This window comes from Halictus rubicundus, chromosome 8, assembly GCF_050948215.1.
Source record: "Halictus rubicundus isolate RS-2024b chromosome 8, iyHalRubi1_principal, whole genome shotgun sequence".
In the NCBI taxonomy this organism is placed as follows: domain Eukaryota; kingdom Metazoa; phylum Arthropoda; class Insecta; order Hymenoptera; family Halictidae; genus Halictus; species Halictus rubicundus.
Genome location: NC_135156.1, coordinates 13,939,877 through 13,962,562, shown reverse-complemented (window position 1 = coordinate 13,962,562; position 22,686 = coordinate 13,939,877). Strand labels below are relative to the sequence as shown.

At 46.4% G+C, this 22,686-nt stretch overlaps 3 protein-coding genes across 3 annotated transcripts; all 3 read right to left on the bottom strand.

Annotated features, from left to right (window-relative positions):
* Window positions 1-467: 467 nt before the first annotated feature.
* Window positions 468-20,060, bottom strand: Dhc36c (Dynein heavy chain at 36C). The gene is made up of 26 exons (XM_076792006.1): window positions 19,751-20,060; window positions 19,215-19,569; window positions 18,664-19,137; window positions 18,200-18,580; window positions 17,265-17,701; window positions 15,426-16,990; window positions 15,003-15,200; window positions 14,798-14,929; window positions 13,570-14,625; window positions 13,004-13,177; window positions 12,595-12,767; window positions 11,320-12,325; window positions 10,586-10,774; window positions 9,433-10,511; window positions 8,969-9,160; window positions 8,670-8,896; window positions 7,851-8,221; window positions 7,481-7,661; window positions 6,443-6,741; window positions 6,097-6,261; window positions 5,789-6,029; window positions 4,930-5,250; window positions 2,769-2,984; window positions 2,546-2,697; window positions 1,629-1,910; window positions 468-693 (listed from the first exon to the last, which is right to left on the bottom strand). Exons 1-26 carry the CDS (start codon window positions 19,986-19,988, stop codon window positions 487-489), a joined length of 10,311 nt encoding a protein of 3,436 aa, XP_076648121.1. The 5' UTR covers window positions 19,989-20,060; the 3' UTR covers window positions 468-486.
* Window positions 20,061-20,538: 478 nt separating this feature from the next.
* LOC143356716 (uncharacterized) lies at window positions 20,539-21,292 on the bottom strand. The gene is made up of 3 exons (XM_076792626.1): window positions 21,061-21,292; window positions 20,882-20,985; window positions 20,539-20,812 (listed from the first exon to the last, which is right to left on the bottom strand). The coding sequence occupies exons 1-3, from the start codon at window positions 21,139-21,141 to the stop codon at window positions 20,539-20,541; spliced, it is 459 nt and encodes a 152-aa protein (XP_076648741.1). The 5' UTR covers window positions 21,142-21,292.
* LOC143356715 (dynein axonemal heavy chain 7) lies at window positions 21,267-22,382 on the bottom strand. The gene is made up of 4 exons (XM_076792625.1): window positions 22,083-22,382; window positions 21,799-21,929; window positions 21,586-21,739; window positions 21,267-21,464 (listed from the first exon to the last, which is right to left on the bottom strand). Exons 1-4 carry the CDS (start codon window positions 22,380-22,382, stop codon window positions 21,267-21,269), a joined length of 783 nt encoding a protein of 260 aa, XP_076648740.1.
* Window positions 22,383-22,686: the final 304 nt, after the last annotated feature.

Sequence of the window (22,686 nt, the reverse complement as noted above, 5' to 3'; positions counted from 1 at the left end):
ATTTTTATCGTACAAGTTTCAAGAAATATTTGTGCCAAAAATTTGTACTTCCTTAGACTATGTGAAAATGAAGATTGCATGAAAATTTAAAGCGAGTCGGATGAAAATTGTAAAAGACACGCCAGCAGGTTTGAAAACCGTATTTTGGTGGATACAGGCTTTGAAATTTTGGTTTGACACCTTTGCTGAGTGAAATGAGAAAATTTAAATTTCCCTTTATCCAGGGTGGCCTAACCCCTTAAACGACTCGGACGAAAAAAGCAAGCTTGCTGTTTCGTACGGAAGATAATCGAGTTTCTCTGCAGAGGAACGTCAGGACACTCGTGCCACGTTGGTCGTCCTCGGAATAGCTGGGCTATTAAAATAATATATAAAGTTCAGGGGTAAAATGAATCTTTTCGCCGGTGTCGGAACAAATTACGAGGGGGCGGTGCGGGGGGGTGTGACGAGATTGAAATAAATGTAAATCGTGGGATCGTTAGTGATTTAATCGGACAATTGGCAGAGCATGGCTACGCCTCGCAGGATCCAGTGTTCGGGCGGCAGCTCCGTCGGGAGCCACATGGCGATTACGAAGTTCGTCGAGTGTCCGGTCGTCGACAGAACGCCCTTCCTCTCGGTAGTTTTGTACACGGGACAGGTGTACGTGTGCCTCTCCGGTACGTCATCCTTTTTCGCCGGTACCATCCAGATCTAGATACAAAAGCGACCGTTCAGCGCGAGCAAATTGCGCGACGAATTCGGTGGCTGCGAGCCTGGGCCGGATGAAAATCGTCGCGGAGCCGAAAGACAAAAGATTTCACGGCAACTGGGATGCTATATTAAATTGACGGACGTGGAACAATGAAATTCTTTTCTATGAGATCAGCAGATATTCACATTATTAACGCGTTCGCCATCACCGCCACACACGCGTGTGACGTTTACGATTTTGCAGTTTACTTAAGAGCCAAGACTCCGTAGATTCGCGATAAGGTAGAGTGACCACGTTACCGACAAAAATAGGCGAAAAATGGTTTTACGTGCCTCAACTTTTCGTCCTTATATGAGAATATTTTTCGCTGGGAAAGGGCTCGTTCGAAAGAGGAAGGTTCAATCTAGCGCGCGCTGGTCATGAGCTAACGAGATTATGCAGATATTTGCGTTACAAGTAGGCCAAAAATTGACGATGTGCATGCCGTGGAATCCAAGCATTTTTACGCCATTGGATGAGTTTTCTGGATGAAATAAATATAAATAAGCTATAACCTATATTTTGTCTTGATTCTCTGCGAAATGAAGCCAAAAACTTGAAGCACGTTTCTGGCGTCAGAATTCATAAAATCGATAATACAGAGCGAAAAATGTGACAAGTTTAGTCACAGACTTGAGACCCGTCGGATCAAGACCAAGACGGATCTTAAGTAAGTGGCTAAAGGCTCTGCAAAAGTCACGTGACTACCCTTGGCTCTTAAAGACAATAAGACGAATTTTATACAATTTGCTATTTGAAGTACGTAGTTTTCAATATTCGAAGAGTTGAATCGTTTTAATATTTTGTAAAATGATGGTAGCGAACACGTTAAGCTGCTACATTTCATTGTTCTGAGGCTGTTCAATGAGTTTGATGGGACCTGGGAGTCACTCACGTAGGGTACAGTGTCGTACAAAATTTTCGGCAACGACTCGTCGATCTTCATCGCCTCCATGTTGAACCGGGCTCCGTCGAGGAATAGGCCGTAAACGTAAATACCGTCAGCCGGTGGTTGAGCGAAAGTAGTCCCTTTCAAAGGGATAAAATCGTAGATCAGCAGATCTATGGGTATCGAGTACTTCCTTGCGTAATTCTGACGGGCGCCGGTGAGGAACGCCTGGGTGAAATAGAAGCCGGAGAGCCAGAAGGTCGTTGGCGTTCCGCCGTCGTACCATGACTTGGAATAGACCATAAAAATCTAAATAAGTTCACTGTCAATTCGATAGTGTCGACGAATTTCTATAAAATGTTTCTCGAACCTGAAACCAGAGAAAAGTCTTAGAAAAAGTAGATCGATGTTTCACAAACACTATAAATGACGGAATTGCTTCCTCGAAATTGCATCGTTAGATAAAACGATAATTCTTGAACGGAAATTTGGTTTCTGTGACGCAACGGATGTATTACGCCTTTACCACTACCGTGACCCTTAACACCAGGTGTACGGGACTCGTTCTAACATTTTTAATTTAAGATTATTGAGATTATTACATTATTAAACAAATTTATTTCTCTGGTTACTGTAAAAGTAAAGTAATGTAAGTATTCATTTTTAGTGCTCCGTAAACCTAGTGTTGACTGACTTATACATTTAGAACTTTGCTGAGAAAAAGAAAGCACCTGCAGTTTTTACATTTTCTAAAAAATTAAGCCAACGCTAACAAAATGAGTATTTCACTAGGTCAAACAATGGTATAGAATCGAACAATATTTTTTAAAAATGTGAATGGATCTATCCCCTAGATAGGAGGATGAAAATTTGTCCTATACCATTGTTGCAACGAGTTCCGCTGTGAAGAATGCTGGAAGTACCTGAAGAAAGGCGAGCCTCCTCAAAAAGTCGTGGACGTAGCTGCCCAACGGCTTCAGGGACGGATAGGAGTTCTTCATCCACATGACCGGTATCTTTCCGGTGATTACCGACGAGTACACCTCCTCTAGGTCCGAGCTCATGATCACCAGACCTTAGATCATGTTCACAGGTCTGTGAGAAGATTGATCGCGCAGCGCGGCGCTCGGTCGTTTAGTCGTTTACCTTTGATCGCTCTCTGAACATTTATGAGGCTATTCCTGATCGTTTGCAGAAGCTTGTTGAATCTTCCCATTTCCTGCACCAGCACCGTGTTCATGCTTTGATTATATAACGTCGGATACTTGAGGAGCGCGGTGACGAGATCGAAGTTCCCCGGCAACTTTGACAGAATATCAGACGCCACCCCGTAGACGGTCTCGTCGGGCGACATCCCTGTGTCTGTTTCCGTTTCCCCGGTGTCCTAATTGGAGGACGGCCGAAGCAACACGGTGCCTCGTTAGTAGTCCGCGCGATTCGTCACGCGGAATACATTTAAGGTACGCTATTATATTTGTGAAACACGGGCCCCCGCCCGGTCTGTGCGCGCGGCAACACGCTCGCGCGCCCACCTTAATTGTCACAGAATTAATGAACGGAAGATAATGGCAACGCGTTAGGGGCGGGGGGACTGCCGCGGGAATTCGCGTTCAACAGATTCTAACGATATCTCATCGCCGAGATTGGCCCCTCGTCAACCTGTTAACCGCGTGATTTTCGGATCGATGCCTGCCACGAAGAAGAACAATGATGATCTGCGGTTGACGAGTTGCTGAATATACAGGGATTGGTATCTTAAGGAAATGTTCTACGAGTGCGAGCAGGGTCGCTTTGTGGCTGGAAAGTGGAATGAGCAGTGACTGTGGTCAGACGAATGCTATAGGTACTGTGTTGCATCAGGCAGATGAGATGTGTCCCTTTAAACGGTCAAACAATTAGAAATTGTGACTGTTTATGGCACAAGAGGAACAGAGAGGTTGTCAGACAATGGGCCTTTGTCGACGATCAGACAAGCGGAATAGATCCTGGTCTGTGGTCAGACAAGAGGAATAGGCTTCTTAATATAATGAGGCAAGTGGAATAGGATTGTCTTCGGTCAGACAACTGTGATAACTAGACTGTGGATTTCTTTGCAAACTGAAGATTGTCTGCGTCGATTGCAAGAAACGGGAACGAAGTAGAAATTTCCTTCTTTCTCTAATGACATTAACAAGTTGGCAAAAGTACCACCATATTTTCACATTTTTTCAATCGTCCTCTTCTTTCAAATTACACCTACTGTTCTTTGTCATGTCTCAATTTGTACGAAATCAAATGGTTGGTATATCGACTGCAAGAAATAGAAACTAAATAAAATCTCGTTTCTTGAAACGTTTTAATAGTGTGCAAATATACGTTTACAGTTTTAAATTCTTCCAATTGTCTTGCTATTTTACATTTCGCCTACCCAATTTCACCACAAATGCATAAAATCCGCAGTCCCGTAATAACCCTTTGTTTATGATCGGACAGATCGAATAGCATCTTGTTAGAGTCACGCAAGTATAGTAGGTGCTTCCTGTAGCCAGACAAGTGGAACAGACCTTTGTCTATAATCAGACAAGAAGAACAGCCTACTGTCAATAATCAGCAAGATGCAATATACCTATATTCATAATCAAACGAGTGAATTGGCCCCGCGAGCATGATTCGGCAAGTAGAATGCGACTGCCTGTGATCAGACAGGTGGAGTAACCCGTTGTCTATGATTAGACAAGTAGAACAGAAACTTATCAGGGTCAGACAAGTAGAATAAGCACTATCTGTAGAGAGATTACTGAACAGGGCCCCCGTCTATGATCAGACAAGTAGAATACTCCCCTAAATTCGATCAGAAAAATGGAATACACAATTCTTATGGTCAAATAAATAGATTAGGTATTCTCCATGGTCGGGAGAGTAGTATAGATCGCTGTATAAGACGAGACAAGTGGAATTTATCCCTCGGTAGGATTTCACAAGTGGAATAGTCTTGCGTGTGGTCAGACAAGAGCAATATACGTCCTCCTGGATCAGAAAATTGATATCAATACATATTCCACGACTTTCCTTTCAGCCGACAAGTAATTACCATCAATTAACTATTTAACCGATAAATAAGCACTACAATTGAACAATACAAGAAAAAAGAATACATAGCGTTAAAAATCCCTCCATTACCTGTTCAACGGACGCTTCCAGATTAAGCTAAAAACACACAAGCATGAAACACGAAGTGCTACTTGTTGCACGTGAATTACGTTTGAAAAGACTTACGTTAAGTCCCTGGACCGTCTGCGCAGCGAGAGCAGAATTTAATTAATTGTACAACTGCGCCAGGTTTTTCTGCGAATTTTTACCTGAGTCGCCAGGACGGAGGTCAGCATCAGCGTAGTTTCCTGCTGGTCCTTGATGATGTCAGCGTTCTCGTTCATCCCGAAGACGCTCGGCGCGGTGGTCATCGGGAACGATTTGACATACTCGAGGAAATCCTCGCGACTCTCCACCCGGGGCACGTAATACAAGCCGCTCGGATCGAACAGGTATCTCTCCTCGGTGATCAGCTCCTCGGAGTAGAATTTCGCGAGGATGGTGTTCAAAGTTCGCCGGTCCCATTCGTCTGTCACTCGTCCTCCGTAATTGCATTCGCCTGGGAGACAAATTCATTACGAATTGGATCATCGAGTAGCTCAAACTTCCTTCCACGATCGCTCGGGGCATTGCATCGAATCGATGCATTACCGGACCTCGAACTACGGGGCAACTAACCAGAACACAGTGGCAAAATTAATATTCAGTAATACACCTCCAAGGTGGTGACAAATATTCATGTTCTGGGTTTTTTTGCAGTCCGAAGTACAGTGAAGTAATTTCTGTTATAATTTTTGTATCGATTGCCCAGCTTTTTGTGAATATTTTGTACTCAAGGTCACGTGAAAGTCATGGTATTCGAGGTCGTTGCATCCGTCTTGGCTATCACGTCGTGATGATGAAAACGTATAATCTCATTTTAAAAAACTTCGATGACCTCAATACCCCTTAAAAAGTGACCTTGAGAAAATTTCTTGTCTACTATAATATTTTGTCCTTCGAACACAAGCACTTTTGTCCTTCGACATTTTCTTCTATCACGAATTCTTGACCGAGACTGTGCGTCGAGTGAACAACAATTTAATAATTGAGAGTACCCGTTAAATACTTGAGAGCAGTGAACTGCACGTCGTCGTACTGATCCAAGAAGATCTTCAGCTGCAACGCGCTGATCCTGAGATCAGTCTCGTTGAACTCGTACTGATTGTTCCATCCAATCGGGCCGAACTTTCTGCGCTCTTGGACGATCGCATGAAAGAAGCACAAGGAGAATAGCAGCTGCTTAAAGATTTTCTTCTGTTTGCACGTCTCGAAGAACTCGTCGTCGGATATTGGATCCTGCGTAACCCTGTCGTTACCGAACACCGTCGTAGGATAACGATAATTATATTTTTCTTATTATCACCTGGAGGAAGGATCTGTTTATATTCGCACGGAGTCCCTTGGGCGGCTCGTTCGTCATCTTGACGCCGTTCTGCAGGATGCTGACGGGGAAGTGGTCGACCGGATAACTGGTCAGCCATAGCCGGAAGTCGGGGTGCACGGTTTCCGGGGTGAAGCTCTCGCAAATCTGCGCCGACAGTGAAAGAAACTGAACGCTCCTGACCGAGGATACCTCGAGAATCTCGAGAGTCAAGTTCCCCGCCGTCGTTCCAGTTTAATTCCTTTCCTTTTTTCCCCCGGCGAAATGGCGGCTCGGATTCCATTACGAAGACGCCGGAAATGAAACGGTTAAAAATTCATTTTCCTACCTTCTCCAATTGGGGCATGAAGCTCTTGGCAAGATGACAATTCTGCAGGACCACCCAGGTGCCGTTCTTCAACCCGTCGTCGATCAGTTGGGCGGCGATCACGCCCTGCCCTTGACCCAAAGACAGCGAGAACAGCCTGCTGGTGCCGAAGCCTTGGTCGTCCGCGAATTTCAGCAGAACCGCCATCGGATCCGCGCCAGGTGTCAGCACGAATATCAGGGGGACGCAGGAATACGAGTCCGCGAACGATGACAGAAGATCGAAGGGCGGCGGCTCGACGTACTGGCGTCCCAGTTGTTCTATCAGGACCAAGGAACAAAGCATTTTTATGGTAAATTCATTTTCTTCAATTATTTCTAACGCACAAATTCAATCGACGCCTTCGTTGAAGGGCCTCGGAAGAACGTAACGTTTGCACATTGTTTTTCAATAGAAATGAATATTGTCCGATTCGAAGATTTTTACCATGTCTTTATTGTCTTTGAAGTAGAATGTGCGCAAAATTTGGTTTCCAAAAAATGCATACACTAGACGCAATAGCGTGAAGAAGAGATCAACCCTTATGCACCTTTCAGGTAATTGTTGGCACCCGAGTGGCGACTCTGTCGTGCCACTAGAAATTGCTATACCATTATTCAAAACACTGTTTACATTAACACTAGAACTACCGAACTCAAAATGACTGGTTTCAGATTTTTTCTCTTACAATTCGTGTAGGTATAAAAATATGTTCTTGAGAGAGTATTCTTCTTTGTTCGAATACGTGTTATGAAATGTGCATAAATTCGATCCTGTTATTATTATAATATACATCGGTTCCGTTCAGGGCTCGGCAGTTCTAGTATTAAATTGTTTGTATACTGAACGTTTAAGTATTGTACCGAGGTATTGGTTTTGGAGTCGGAACAGCTCCGAGTGCGAAGGGTTGATATTATCTGAGATGGAGTAGATGGAAGTCGACGTCGGAGTTGGATAAGCCAATACTCGGGGCGCATGGGATTAAAGTATTGTTCGCCTAACATCTTAAGAGCCCCCTACCTTCGACGAATCTCTGCACGGCGGACACGAGTTTGTCAGGACGAATACATCTCAGCACGAGCATTCTCTGGAAAGGGTTGAGCTGGCTGTAAGGCTCGGGGAAAAGTAAAGTGTGAGGCTCCATGTGATCAAAGACGACCTTCCAAGCGTTCAGGTTCTTCGTGAAGGAATCTTTGAAGCCCTAAACACAAAAACACCGGCAAACCATGTACGCGGCTCGGCTACGAGGTCTCTAGCGATGAACCCTAGAAGGGGAGGGTTTTCCCCTCGAAGAAGTAGCAGGAAAACCTTTTCGACGCGCGCCGGAAAATGCGAACGACTTTATTCATCTACGGGCAACGTGACTTTTCGGGGGATTTTGCTTTATTACTTGGAATCCGGGAACGTTGTCCAATCGACACAGCTCGTCCCAGGACTTCGACGGCAGCCATGCCGCGGGACTCGCGAAAGGATTATCGAGGCCCACGCCGCCAGTCAACAGAAACATCCATTGAGGTATCGAGATCTCTCCCCGCTTGTTCAGCAGATTCACCGAGAGCAGCAGCGAGAACAGCAGCTTGTCCTTCTCGAACAACGAGCGACATATGTTCACGTACAACGAGTAGGTGAACTCCCTCGTCAGATCCTGCAGCCGCTGCTGTATGTCCTCCACCGGGTCCGTGTTGTCGATCGTGTTCTTGAAGAGATTCACGAACCAGACTAACGAGTACTGATACATCGGATCGATGTTCGCCAGTACCGCTGCGGAACATGAATATTCTATTTACACATCAATATTTAAAATACGCTGTTCCCGTTGTCCCGCTACACATTGTAAAACGTGCAAAAATAACCGAACGAGGAATTAAAGCAATTAGAGCGTTTTTACTTTGGTGACGTTAAAACAAATTATTCGGCTCGAATTTCACCAAGACTCGGTCTACACTGAATCTACCGGAAAATGAGCAGCCTGAAGTATTTCATTTTACAATTGTTGACATTACGAATATGCTTCCATTCGAAATTATTAATTTCGAGCAGATAAAGTAAAGGATAAACTCGAGGTACTTTTAGTTTAGCTCGGTAGATCCAGCGTTGAACAAGAGATAAAACTGCAAGAACGAATCTAACCGAAGGGAGGAGGATTGGACAAGAACGTTCGCAAGGGTTTTGTAATGCCGCGATCGATTTGTTGATAAAGACGAACTACCTATCGTGAAGAAAAGAACGGTGCTGTAAACAGCTATCGGCGTGTACTCTAATCTCGCCTCGTCGATGGACTTCTCGGTTATCTCCGCCGCCGCTTGCTTCGTGACTATGTCGTTCGAGAGATGTTTCGAGGAGCTCAGGATACTGATCGCTCTCTCGTCCTCGAGAATGTTCGCCTCGGACGTGGAGAGCACCTCCAAAATCTTGTCCTCGATTTCCTTCAGCATTCTGCGAGGAAGAAGAAAAAAAAGCGGAATAAACAAATCCCTGTCCCGGAAACAATCAACATCCTCGATATACTTCTTGTTAGCAGCTCCTTGGACGATCAGCTGATTCTTCTCGGACTCCAGATCGGGCCTCTCTTTTGCTACCACGATACCAAGAAGCTGATCCTCTAAGCCGATCGGAGTGATCATGAAATTCATCAGAGTCACCTTGACCACCACTTCCGGCAGATAATGGGGATTCCTTAACTTGGTCGTGATGTAGAATCTGGTAATTAGAAACAGAGGTATCGGAGGATCCTTCGTTTTCTACCCTGAGGCACAACTAAAAATTACTAAACTATAATTATGAACAATTTCTACGTTGTCTTTGCGGTCAATAAATTGCTAAATGCTCGAGTGTGATACAAGTAAATATACATTATTTTGTACGGACAAAATGAAAAATATTCTACGTCAGATAAAATGTCCGAATTCCGAAGACAAAATGGCTTCGAGTGCAAAGGGCTAATGTAGCAAAGAACGAAGATGGACCCTAACCGGAAGTCATCCGAGTACTCGATAATCGAATCTCCGATCTTGATGCACATAGTGCCGCCGGACCTGAAGGTCTGTTTCATCAGCAGCGGTTCCAGAGCGGCGTCCAGCTCTTCAGCAACGTTTTCCAATAAAACCGGCTGACCGAACTGGACGGCGTTCTCCAGGACCCTCATATAATCGCTTTGGGACAGCCTGATCACGTTAATATTCGCCTCCTTCTCCATGTTCTTCACCCATTTGTTGGCCTGACCCTGGGGATCGATCATCAACGGCCACCGTCGAGAGTTCGCGACGATGATCGCGTTATCGACGGAGAAGAGGTCGCTGGGCAGGCCGAAGATGTTCCAGGATCGGATCAGAACGGGATCGCCGAGGATCTGTGTGAGCTGGAAGTCGGGCGTGCAATAGACGTCCAAATCGGTGCAGATCTTAATCCAATTATCGATCTGTTGCTGTCTGTACTGAGTGGTGAAGACCCCTAGGTAAGCCACGATGCCAGACCCGATCAGTATGTCGCCTGTCAGCTTGTAATAACGTTCGCCGAGTGCTTCGGCCGTTTCCGACCACCTGGTGTATTCCCCGCCCAATCCGCCGATCAGCTCCTCGGCCCTCCTTAATTTCTCCTCGCACTCGGTCACCTCATCCATCATCGCCTGGTAGTCCAGTTTCCTCTGCGCGAGGAGCGCCTCCAGCTCCTCCAGCCTCTTCCGGACCTCTTTCAGCTGGTTCCTCTTCAGTTCCAGCTGCGTCATCGCCGCGGTGTAAACGGACTCCGCAGCGGCCAAAGCTTGCTTCTTCGGGGCCACGACCTTCGCCACCTTGTCGTACTCGGACAAAGCGAACACCCAACGACAGAGACCCTCGCAGGCCGTCGACACCTGTCTGATTCTCTCCGGGTCGAAGTTCGGGTTCGTTAAGATCGTCGTGCGGATCTTCGTCATAATCCTCTCCGGGATGTTGTCCTTATCAAACAACAACAAGTTCTCCAGGAACTTCATGTCGCTCAAAATTCGCATAGAAGCCTTCCAGTAGTCCTCCATCGGTCCCTCTGGCGTTTGGACCTTCTCTGGCTTCACGTCCTGGTGAAGTACAATTTTTCAGTTAGATTCGAGAGTTTTCAAGTTTTCAGGATCGGCGGAAGGGCGAAGCGTACTTTCAGAATGCAAACCGCTTCCATGACTAGTCGAACACCTGCTGGAGGACGCTTCATGGATCTGACTATCTGGATGTCCTGCGGGGTCAGCGTGTTCAAGGCCTCGTTCGCTGCGTCTAGGATCGGCATCACTTCCTGCAGGTCGGCGTCGCACTCCTCTCGAATGGCGTCCGCCTCGCTTGCGACGACCTTGAAACGCAAGATTCCCGTTGCAGGATTACAAAAAATCTTTCAAATTGCGACACCATGTACAGACGAGTTACAGTTTCGATATAAGCTGTTTACCTACCGGATGTAATAGTTTTCTAAATGTTAGACGACATTCTCAATGCAGATAACGTGTTACAAACTTTTTAACGTTGGTCACGGAAGAACGAGAGAACAAAGGGAAACAGGGACGAAGAAACGACGAGGAGGACTGTTTCTAAAAATTAGCTTATCGTCTTATCAAACGCAACGAGTCGAAACTTCAAAGTAGAAGCCGAGGGGCTGTAAAGCGCGAAGTAAATATCCTCGGAGTGGTTTCTACGAATACCCGAAGTAACGCGGGTTAATGAAGTTTCGGTGCCAGGCCCTGCTAAATCTCATTAACGTTAACATGCCGCAAAGCGTAAGCGAACAACGTCGAAGAGAGGCCTGCGGATGACGAGAAAGCATCGAGTCACAAAGAAGCCGGGCTGCGAAACAAAATCGACTTTGATCTCGAAACCGACGTCGGCGGCGGCGACTCGTACCATAGCGGCCTCCTCATCCAGCTTGACGACTTGCTCGATGGCGACGGCCTCGTCGTTCTGTCTTTGAACGTCCAAGAACATGGCCTCGACGTCTTTGGCGGCGACGAGTAGCTTCGGCTGTAGCGCGACTAGCATCTCTTGCATCTTCTCCACCTGTTTGTGAGTGCTGTCCAACCTTTCCAAGCCGGCTTCGTACCGCTTCTTTCCTTGGAGCGCCTCCATCCTCTTCTTCGCGAGCAGATCCTTGAAGGTCTTGATGAGCTCCAGATAGGAGGTCGGGGTGACGTAGTTGTGGCGTTTCGCTTTCCTCGAGAACTCCAGCGTCAGGTCCTGGGTGGACGTGTGGAAGAACTGGCACATCTCGATGCAGGCGTCGCGTTCCTTCTCAGAGAGATCGATCTCCCCAAGAAATTTTGTAGCCACGGCCAGCAGAGCGTCCTCGGGCCAGGATTGCAGCCAGTCTATGGTGCAGCAGTTCACCAGGGCCGGGAACTTCCTGATTCTGACTCGGAAATTGTCGCCGATCGGGGACATAGTGACGACCACGTGCAGATGCTCCCGAACTGTCTGCACGAAGAAGTTGAACAACGCCACCGGACTCCCGTCGGTCTGCACCGACCTGTCCCTCTGACGATCGATCACCCTCATCTTCTCGCAGATATCCGTCATCTCGTCCGACGCGAATATGTTCGGCACCTCCCCCGAGTTCAGCAGATTGCTAATGTCCTCGAGGAACGTCTCCTCCCTCACCTGCGTGTCCATGAACAGGAACACCGTGTGCAGGTCGCTGGCCGCGCTCTTCCTCAGGATGTCCTTCAAGTCCTCGTGCCATTCGTGCATCCCGTACAGCTGAGACATTTCCACGCTGAACAGCTCGTAGTCGGAGATATGCGCCGCCAGCTTTGTCAAGGACTGACGACCCGAGCCACCCACGCCGATTAATAGGGCGTGGCTGCGAGGCTGCATCATCACTCGACAGATCTTCGATAGATGCTCCACGGCGAATCTGTTTGATGCACAAAATCATTCTGGTTCTTTCACTCTGGAAACGTTGGATTTAACGCTTTATCCAGCAGAGATTAATTAAGCATATTTTTTTAAATCTACGACTGACAGCTGAGAATTATTTAAATTCCTAGCTTAATTTGTACGAACCTCCGATAAGTAGAACGTTAAAATAGCAAAATTAAGGATGAGCTGATTTGTAGAAGAAAATAAGCGAGTCGCGTTGGTTTATCTAGCTTGTTCTAGCAATTGGTAAAGTAAGAGATGAACCTGAAGAGAACGAGATTCATCGGTGTCCTCGAAATCGAATTGTATTCTGCCAGATATTCTTCGACTACCACGGTAAGATCGTCCAAATTAGCGACTTCTACGTACAATTTCTTATCAGCTATAGGGTCTTGGTAGTCACAGTAGATTAGGTTTCGAAGTTCTGTCTCTGTTACCTATGGGTAAATGAAAATAGTTACTGTTAATGGATAGTTAACCGTTTGCACCGCGATTTATTTTACGATTACAATGATTAAAACTTCTTTGATGTGTATAAATTACAAGGAAGGAAAGATAATTTATATTTATTGTCTACCCACGTAGTAGATGAAGAGTTCATCACGAGTCAGACTCGATATTATAGTACAAGGGGTTAATGACACTTTGCCCTCCGAAGCTGATGAGAACTTACCACTACCTCTTCATCGCCAAGCAAGTTCTGAAACATATGATTCAGGTCATCGTCTAAATGAGCAGTCACGGTGACTCGTATCTGCTCGACGAGCCATTTAACGTCCGTGTCGTCCACCAATCGATCCCCATAAACGCGTAGAACTTCGTGAACCCATAGCTTCTTCATACCGACCTGAAAAAGGTGAAAGAACACTCGTGGAATCAAACTCCAACGAGGAAAACCCAATCCAATCGTCGAAACCGAAGTTATCGATCTATTATTAAAGAAATAATGTTCTAAAAATTCGATGTGGAGAGTATTCACTATGGCGGCCAATGGCGTGCCTCTATAGGGGTCCACACGTGTTGTTCCAAAGACTCCTACATCGTCAAGAGACTAAAGTTAACTAAACACTGATTTTTCCAGGAAAATAATGTAGTCTAATGACTAGACTGTGGATTTTATGCATTTACAAGAAAATTTCTATTTCACTTGTGCCACTCGGAATCAATGCAGAAAATTTTTATTTCGCATAAAGATCCGCAGTCTACTAATGACTGTAATTACTTTGATCGTCAACTTACAGGTTCGGTAATCGTCTCAGGCGTGGACAGCAGCACTCCCTGTATCACTCTCGAGAAATCTCTTAAATTGAACAGATAATGACACTTGGCCGGAGTCGGCAGAAGATACTTTCTAGTTTGTTTATAAATGTCCAACGTCCCGTCGACAACGTAATGGACGCAGGTTTGGAAGAAGATTGAGAACTCTCTTCTGTTCAAGTGCCACGTCATTATGGTGCTAAATATGGTGGTCAGAACATCGTCAGAGAACTCCGAAATGCCGAGTGTGAAGAAATGCCTCTTGAACCTCGGTGTGACATCCAAACCGCTGGACGGAGGACCCATGGCGCACACCAACTGCACGTCTACCAGTTCTATGGGTGCCACTTCCTTCAGATCGTACCAAGTCCGATGATCTAGCCACTGTCTCAACAGCTCTATAGGCGGCTGAGCTCCGTACGTTTCTTTCTGCGGCATGGACAAATCGTCTACAAACACTACCCAGTGTTTCCCAGGTGGTGCCCCATAGAGACCCTTCCTCCTCCTATCTAGCTTATTCATGATGATCTCCTGGGCCTGATTAGCAGTAGTTTGTGCCGAGAATATCACGAACAGAGGCTTGTACGTCTCCGGGTCGTTCTTCTTCAGGAGAAAGTCCATGATGTACACGGACTTACCCGTCCCAGTTGGGCCAACCACGAGGACAGGTTTGTGGTGGCAGATGAGGAGCTTGAACAGGTGAATATAACGAACAGTCTCGATCGTTGGAACGATCACCTGGTTGACCGGCATGTCTTTCGGAATAGGCGGAACGTCTTGTAGATCCTCCACCCAGGGCCTCCACTTTCCTTTGCCTTCCTTGACGAACTTGTAATCGAAAACCAGACCAGTCGAGGGTATGTTCACCACGTAAGGCTTTGCCGGGTCTGTGGTATCCTCGGAGATGCTGAAACGCTCCCTGACGTCCTCGGGAAATTCCCTCTGCGTCAAAGCTCGGAACAGGTCGCTGAACATCTCTCGCGAATCCGCGCTCAGGGTGCCCCCCATTGCCCAAATGCAGGAGAAGAAGAAGCAGCCCTGCGATAGAAACGGTGCGAGAACAGGTCTAGAATTTTTTCGGGATTCTCGAACATACCAGAAATTTTCGAGAACCCCGAAGATTCTCAGGAATCCCGAAATTCTCGGGTCCCCGCACACCTCTATTACCCAGTAATCTACAACCCCCGTGGAAACGGAAAGAAACGATTACCTCGACTTGCGCTCGCACATCTAGATCGGACAACGTCAGAAGATACTTCTCGTCGTAGAAGTCGTCGATGAAACAGTCGAACAGGTACGTCACCGATCTTATTAGATTCGCATCAGGCATTGTGATCAACTCCTACGGGAAGAACGGTGAGAACGCTCGAGTGACGGTCGTTTTATCTAAATCGATCGGTCGAAATCGTGCGAACCTTGACTCCGCCTCTGCGCAACAGATGGAAGAGGGGCGGGCAGAATCGCGTGTACATGTCGCTCAAATGATTCTTGAGGTGCTCCGTCAGCGTCGACGGCAGCGCGTTCAACCAGGAGATCAGAAGCGGCTTCCAGCCGAGGCTGACCGGCTCCATGTAGATCATGCCGCATCTGGACACCGTGGCGGGCGAGGCCACCTGGCATTCGATTAACAATTAGGATTGGACCGCGGATTGTATGCGTTTATGACAAAAACAAGTCGATCAAATGCGAAACGCGAAGACATCCGAAAGATTTGAAAATACAACTCCACGAGATCTGAAGAACGGACAAAGATGGACAAACAATTCCGTCGTCCACGTACGATCGACTTGTAAAACAGGAAGGGATGGGTCTGTCGGGCTGCCGTGAAACCCCCTCACCTCCAAATCCATGGGCTCGAAGATCAAGTTGGTGGTGGGCGCGAGCTGGATGATTTCGCCGGAGGTCAAGCACAGCTTTTTATTGTCGTCGAGCACGGTGTTCATGTTCTCGATCCAGAGGGCATCGACGGGTCCATCGAACACCAGCCATTTCCTATTCTCGTTGGTGGAGCTCGCGAACGCTCTGTAACTGACAGCTAGGACGCCGTCGCTCCACTCGTGCGAGGCCGGGTCGAACTGGCCGTACAGTTGGCCCATCGTGATCGCCTTCGGATTAATAACCGTTATCTCCACCTGGTGTTCCTCCATCAATTGCCGTTCCTCGAGCAGGGCCAAGCACTTCGCCAGCATCCTATACGCAGACGTTTTCCCGCCGAACGGTAACCCGACGATCATGAACCCGTGCCTGACGATCATCATCTCGTAGATCTGCTGGATCTTCTCGAGGAAGAAGTCCGTGCACTGGATGTTCGCCTCGGTACAGGCTTCCCTGGTGCAGGCGTTTAGATGAGTATAATCTGGAGTTGGAAGGACAACGCCTGGGAACAAGTCTGAAGCGATTCCTTCGAAGAGAGGGAGATCGTGAACGAGGAACTTGGGCAGGTTGACGTCGAGGATGCTCCTCAGCATCAGGATGTCCTCGGACTCCTCCGGATACCTGAGCTTCAAGTTGCCAGCAGCGACCAAGACGGACTTCACCGCCCTCATACCATAATCGTAATGACTCTGACTGCTCAGCTGTTCCGAGCAGAGCTTGTAGGCCGTGACAATCTTTACTGCCAACGGCCTGCCATTGTAGAAACCGTAAGAGTACAGAGTATTCTCAGCGATCAACGCGTAATCCGGCACCATCATGGCCACCGGCCGGAATAGAGCCTTCAGGTTGTCCGGTAACTCCGATCTGCCAGCATAACCGGGGTTCATCGTGATGAAAATGGCGCAAGATGGATCCAGGAAGATGTCCGTTCCCTCGAACACCATCCTCTCCGCGCCGCTGTTGATCGCTCGTTGGATCGTCAGGATCTGTTGCGCCACCACCGATAGCACTTCCAGATCGATTCGATTGAACTCGTCGAAGCAGGACCAGGCCCCGCAGGAGGCCAAGCCCTTGAAGAACTTCCCTAGGGCGAGGTAGTCCAGCCCTTCGGAGCAGTTGAAGACGACGCACTGTTTCGCCACAGCTTTTGCGAGATCCTTTGTCGTCTCTGTCTTGCCAGTTCCCGCTGGACCTTCCGGTGCACCGCCCAAGTGAAGGCTTAGGGCTCCGAATAGGGTCCGGTAACATCGATCTGTCAGAGGTGTGATCACCAGCCGGGAGGAGTTGCCGAGGTACTCGTATCCGTATCGTAGGCGCGAGTTGATCATGTAGGACCACATGTTGTCCTCCTGTAAATGACAATATTTGAAATAGAAGACCTTCGGTGAAAGAATTTTGAAAATTATTCGAACCAGCCAATAATAGCGTAGCTGACAAAGCCATCTGAAGTCGGTGTTCTTGATCACTTCTTCCTTGCAGAGACCCGCCAGCACGTCCTTCCCGTGGACATCGAGGGTGACAAGAGCCTCTGAAACGATTAACTTAGTCTTCAGAATGATCCGTCTAATTATTAGACTGCGGATTTTATGCACTTGTGACAAAACAGATTTAAAGAATTTAAGAATTTCATTATATGTATTATCCTCAGCCTATTAGACTCATTGAAGAAATAAAGCTGATTCTAGTTGACTCTCGGTCTCTTGCAATTCTGGCAGGTAATTTTGATTTCGCATAAAGATCCGCATTCCGCGAATTGTATTTATTGCCCAGCATCGAAGGCTAAGAATGACCAGAGTGATCACCTAAGGTAATACGGTTCTGCTTTGACAATTTCCCCCTGATCAGCAAAATCACCTCGTTCAGCTCCGTCTGGCACTGATCGAAGTACCTATTCAAACCCGCAGCACCGTGCAACATGGACTCCTCGATACGCAAAGTCCAATACATCTTGCCAACGCAAAGAATCGTTTGACCCGGCCATTCGAGCACCCAGTCCCTCCTCGGCTTCCGAGGATACGCCTGTATCGCCCCCTCCACCACATGCCGAATGCTCCGTCTCATAATTATTTCCAGTTCGACGAGCCACTTCTCCACTTGTCCTCTGGCCGCAGCAGTGGATATTATATCCACCAGGTCCACCATTTCGTCCTCCGTCGACCTCATCGCCAGCACTTCCTGGTCCTCGTTGAACTTCAGCCTGTGGATACCCTCGAAACACTTCTTCAGGTGCGGCTGGACACTGAAGAAACATAATTCCGTTACGGAAGCTTCGTTCGTTATTTAAATAAATCGCGTATATTATATCAGGATTTAATTGAATCCTCCAAGATAACTGTTCAGACAGTGGGAACCGTTGATGAGGTAGTGTGATTTTAACGACTTGGGTAATTACCCTGATAAAATCCTGCTTCGTTAAACGGCTCAACGGATCTGGTCGTTTTATCTAAATGCGGCCTCGCGACTCGCCATTTTCGTGAAAGATATATTGTTCGCGTAAATATGACGAGACTGCGGATTTCATGCATTTACCAGAAAACAATTCTTTCTTAGAACCTAATGAAACTGGTAAAGAGAGAAATATACTCCTATTTGGTTCCTGTGTCCTGCAATTGTATTTTGCATAAAGATCCGCAGCCTCAATATGACAGTGTGTAATCAGCTCCGTCTAATCAGTCTAATCAGATCGATTGGACTTTCAACTGACTGCAAACTTTGAAAATCCTGTTCGTAGCATTACCGGGTCGGATCCTTGGTCTCCGACAAAATTTCCAGCAGCTCGTCGTTAGAGAGGAAGAAGAACCGTGGGAAGAAGAGTCGCTTCTTCTCGAGGTAATCATTCAGCCCCTTCTGAATGTCCTCCAGCAAACCGAAACTCTTCTTCAGCCTCTCGAGCATCTTATCGATCTCGATCACGGAGAGGACCCGAGGATCCGCTTGGACGGTCTTCATGATGTCGCGCCAGGTCTTGTCCACGGCAGAGAACTTGCGTCCTTCTTCTGGCATTTGCTGTTGAATATCCGGAGACGAGAATATCGGCTCCAGGTACATCCAGATAGCCTGGACACGGAGCCACTGGTCCAGGATGTCTTGCAGCAGGTACATCTTGCGCTCCCATGTCCTGTTTCGTCATCAAATCGTAAAATCACCAGACTATTCAGGGTCTGTACCACGTAGCTTCTACAATTTTAATAATTTGCTAACAGAATTCTACTCTCAAACGGCTTGATATTCGGCGAGTTCTTTATAGTGACGGTCCTGATGATATGATCGTCCAGGAGCAGCTGAATATCATCCACGCCAGCGATGACGAATGTCCCAGTCTCCTTGAAAGGATTCACGGTGAACGCCAGATCAGCCCAGTCCTTCTCCATCTTGTCCATAGCCCTCTCCAAGGTGGCCTCTTTCGAAGCGTTGTCCGAAATCGTCTCGAACTTGCTGGCCAGCGAGTCCAAGCCCATCTCCAAGACCTTGGCCAACGTCAGATCAGCGTCCACCTTGATGGGAATGCCGATGATCTCCGATATCTGCTCCCAGTGGCGATCCTTCAACCCTGGGTTGCCCAACGTGAAGATGATCGGCATGCGTTCCCTGAAATCCTCGATATTCTCGCGGACGCTGCCTGCTAGGTTCCTCAGGTCCGGTTCTTGGAAGGATTTCTCCAATTTGTAGATCGTTCTAATCGATTCAAAGAGTTTAAATGTATAAATTAGTCCATTAGCTCGTTATCTTGTCCAACACCTGCAGATATTAACCTGTACGCGTATCCGATGTCGTTGTCGATATCCTCGGGGCTGTAGCTGCCGATCATCGAGTTCAACCATAACTCGTGCTTGGTCATGAAGTCGCAGATGGAATCGAACAGCTGTTTAAACGGCTTCAACTGGTCCGCGATCAGTTTCCTGCGCGGATACTGCGTGATCTCCCAACCGAACGAAGCTTCTTCTTCGTTAAACTTATCGATCTTCTCCATGGCAGCTATCAGCCTGTTCTCCAAGGTCTGGGTTCTCCTCTGATACTTGTAGACGTCCGCTATGTCGCCCCAGTATTGAATGTCGTCCACTTGTTTGGCGTACGAGTCCAATTCCTCCTCGAACTTGATGTACCTCACTGTTGGACGAGGAATGTAGAGTTAATCGATTGTACCATTTCGTTATATTCGTTCTATTCTGTTAGATTGTATTATATGAAATTGTATAAGAGCGAAGGGGGGAGTCCTCGCCAAAGCCAAGAGGCAAGGCGATAAATAATGATAAAATAAATAATAATAATATTCCCAAGTGCATAGTACTTCGCAGAGCCTCTTGGAACTCCACTGTCTTCATGGCCACCATAGTCTCGTTCTCAGCCAGGATATCAGGTATCTTGTGGTACCATTGAAACGCCACGTTGTTGGAGTGGATCTCGGCGCCCGTGAGGATATGATAATCCGACAGAAGGAGAATGTGCTGAATTATATCGTAGAGGTCAGCCTCCAATTGCTTCAGAGATCCGTCCACGGATCTTCTAATGAACGCGATGAGGTCCATCAGGGCTGCGGTGTCGGCAGGCGTGCTCAAAGCCCGTTCTGATATGGTTTCGTATTCCTCTGCGATTCTACACCAACAATTACTCCTCGATCGCTTTTTCCTTTTGTCTGACCGTCACTTTTTTTAAGAATTAGTGAAATCGCGATTGAACACTCGGCACAAGACAATCCCTCGACTTTACGCAAAAACCCTCATCCTGAACTTTTACTCGAATTAATAAGGAATACAATGTTAACACATTATTAGACTGCGGATCTTTTGTGCAAAATAAAAATTGTTGCCATATAGACTTTTCTTCTGTAACAATCCTAACACGTTGAAGAAAAAATATTGACATTGTTCGATTCTTTTAATGCTTCCGCTATTTTAACTTGCGCCAACTAATTTCTGCCTTAAATGCATAAAATCCGCAGTCTATTCGTCAGCAATTACTTCATCATATTTTTTAAACCAACAGAATACTCGAGTGAACCAATCTGTGCAATTATCTACCTCGCCGGCTACTTATTAATTACCTAAAATTTCGCCTGAAATCTCGCGAGCGAAAATTTTACCTAGCTGCAGCGAGCTGATACTTGTCGACGAGGGTATCGATAAGGAGATTCTGTATCTGATTGACGTTATCGACGATTGTCTCGACAAAAATTTTTCGGGACACTTTGAAGAGGCCGGTGAACGCTGTCCTCTCGACTTTCACCGGAAAACTCGCCATAAGCGAGCGATAACGCTTCATCATCCCCTCGTATTCCTCCAGCGCTTTGCTCTCGTCGCTGACGAACCTCTGCACTATACCGTACTCGTCGTTATTGTAGAAACGTTCGTGCCTATAACGAACAAACACGATTCGATCGATCGTTGGAAATAAACGAGTGAAGCGAACGATTGATAATTACACTTCCAACGCGGTCAATATTCTCTGCGGAATGATCTTCTCGCGATCGATCAGATCGATTATCTCCTGCTTCTGCGCCTCTACCATTGAATAGTCTACCTTTGGCTGTAGCAGGAAGATTTTCAAACTATTCATTATCCATTTATAAAGAACAAATAATAACAATGATTTTCGATTTACTTCTAGGATATCCACGGAGCCCGACCAATCCAGATAAAGCTGCGTCTCCAATGCGTTGAATCCCGTGACAGCCTTGCACATGCGGTCCAAAATGCCGCAAAGTACGTCTTTAAATTCGTCAAAGGACGGATGAAAGCTCAGAGACTCTAATTTGACAACTATATCCACGTGGAACTCGCATTTACTAGGCTAAAAGTAATAAACGATTATTCATTTCTGTCGAACTGATTTTTACAGAACTGAGCGGGATTCACCTGGCCCCGGACGATCAAATTCGTGAAATCTTTCAGACTGTTTCTGCACAGGGAGAGAAGCTGACCCTCCATTATCTTAGCTATGCAGCCGAAAAATCGTTTGAACTTTCTCTTCTGTAGAGGACTTGGTACTAAACCTTTTCTGTTCCTCTGAAAAAAAATAATAAATGGATTATAAAATTGTTAATGTTCTGTCTCTGTTCGAACGAAGAAAATTTTAATTTTATTTTATTAAAATTTTAATTTTATTGAAACAACGCAGATACCGTACCACGAGGAATATATCCTGAATTCCACTGTACCAAGAGCTCTTCAACACGATCCTCCCCTTGTCGATTTGACGAGAAAGCACGGTTTCAAACTCCCCCAGGTCCCAGCTGCCCTCGTGTTCCACGATTTTTCCGATATTGACGAGCCGGAAGTCTCTGGAATGTAGTTGATCTATCGAACACGAGTGCCGCGCTGAAAATGAACAGTTCCGTACCGAAATTTGTGTATCCATTGATCCAGAGTCATCTTCATGCATGGATTTATCAGGTACAGCGTGTCCTGCAGGGCTGCAATTCGCTCGCGAACCTGGCCCACTAAGCTGGACAACAGATGAGCATCTGCTTCCTATCGAAATTGCTATTTGTAAGCTCTAACTTTGAAACAAAAATTTAATGGAAAAAGCGTTTCGAAATCAATTAATTTGATTGTATTTATCGGTCGAAGTGTACTTGAAGAGAACGTTCTATATAGAATATCGTATATTGATCATGCATCCACCTCCTGCAACTCTTCCTGAAGAGGATCCCGCAACGCGAACTCCAATATCGCTTTCTTAATATTTGTAGTGTACGTGTCTTTGATCTCGAACAGTAGATCCTCCGTACAATGGTAGAATTGATCACGCAAACCGAACGGAACTAAATTTAGTATGTTCTCGAGAACGTCAGCGTGAATTTGGGTCGTATGAAAGGTGTCTACCCCGTTGGAAATATAATTATAATAACGATTTATGTCCTCATCCGAGCTTAAGTCTACATCCAACTTCGGTAATTCAGGTTTCACCACTAGACCCACCATGAATCTACAAGGAAATTCCTCTTTAATTAAACTCAGCCAGATAGTCTTGCAATTTATGCACAATGTTTGGAGGACTGATAATACATCGATAAAAAAAATTATTTTGCTAATACATTTGCAATGTAGGACGATGCAAATTGTGACGATAAAAGAGAAGGTTCTCAAGTGCATTATGCAGTACGCGAAATTAATGATTCTGCGTTGACCTGCGGAAATTCTCCGTTTTTAATCGTTTATCGGTGTAGGTCTCTTGTAATCTCAATCGTTTTCGTGCGTCATCCTTCCTTCTGCATTTTGGGCAATT

Bases quoted from the DNA above. Each gene is read 5' to 3' on its own strand.
- LOC143356716 (XM_076792626.1), bottom strand. From the start codon at position 21,141: ATGTGCAAGGCTGTCACGGGATTCAACGCATTGGAGACGCAGCTTTAT. The intron at 20,986-21,060 runs GTAAATCGAAAA...TTCCTGCTACAG, and splicing joins GCTCCGTGGATATCCTAGAA to CCAAAGGTAGACTATTCAAT. The intron at 20,813-20,881 runs GTAATTATCAAT...TGTTCGTTATAG, and splicing joins ATATTGACCGCGTTGGAAGT to GCACGAACGTTTCTACAATA.
- Dhc36c (XM_076792006.1), bottom strand. From the start codon at position 19,988: ATGGACCTCATCGCGTTCATTAGAAGATCCGTGGACGGATCTCTGAAG. The intron at 7,662-7,850 runs GTAATAAAGCAA...TTTTGTGTTTAG, and splicing joins ACAACGTTCCCGGATTCCAA to GGCTTCAAAGATTCCTTCAC. The intron at 694-1,628 runs GTGAGTGACTCC...TTTTGTATCTAG, and splicing joins TGTACGACACTGTACCCTAC to ATCTGGATGGTACCGGCGAA.
- LOC143356715 (XM_076792625.1), bottom strand. From the start codon at position 22,382: ATGGTGGGTCTAGTGGTGAAACCTGAATTACCGAAGTTGGATGTAGAC. The intron at 21,930-22,082 runs GTGGATGCATGA...CAATTTCGATAG, and splicing joins TTCAGGAAGAGTTGCAGGAG to GAAGCAGATGCTCATCTGTT. The intron at 21,465-21,585 runs GTACGGTATCTG...ATTTTTTTTCAG, and splicing joins TTCAGGATATATTCCTCGTG to AGGAACAGAAAAGGTTTAGT.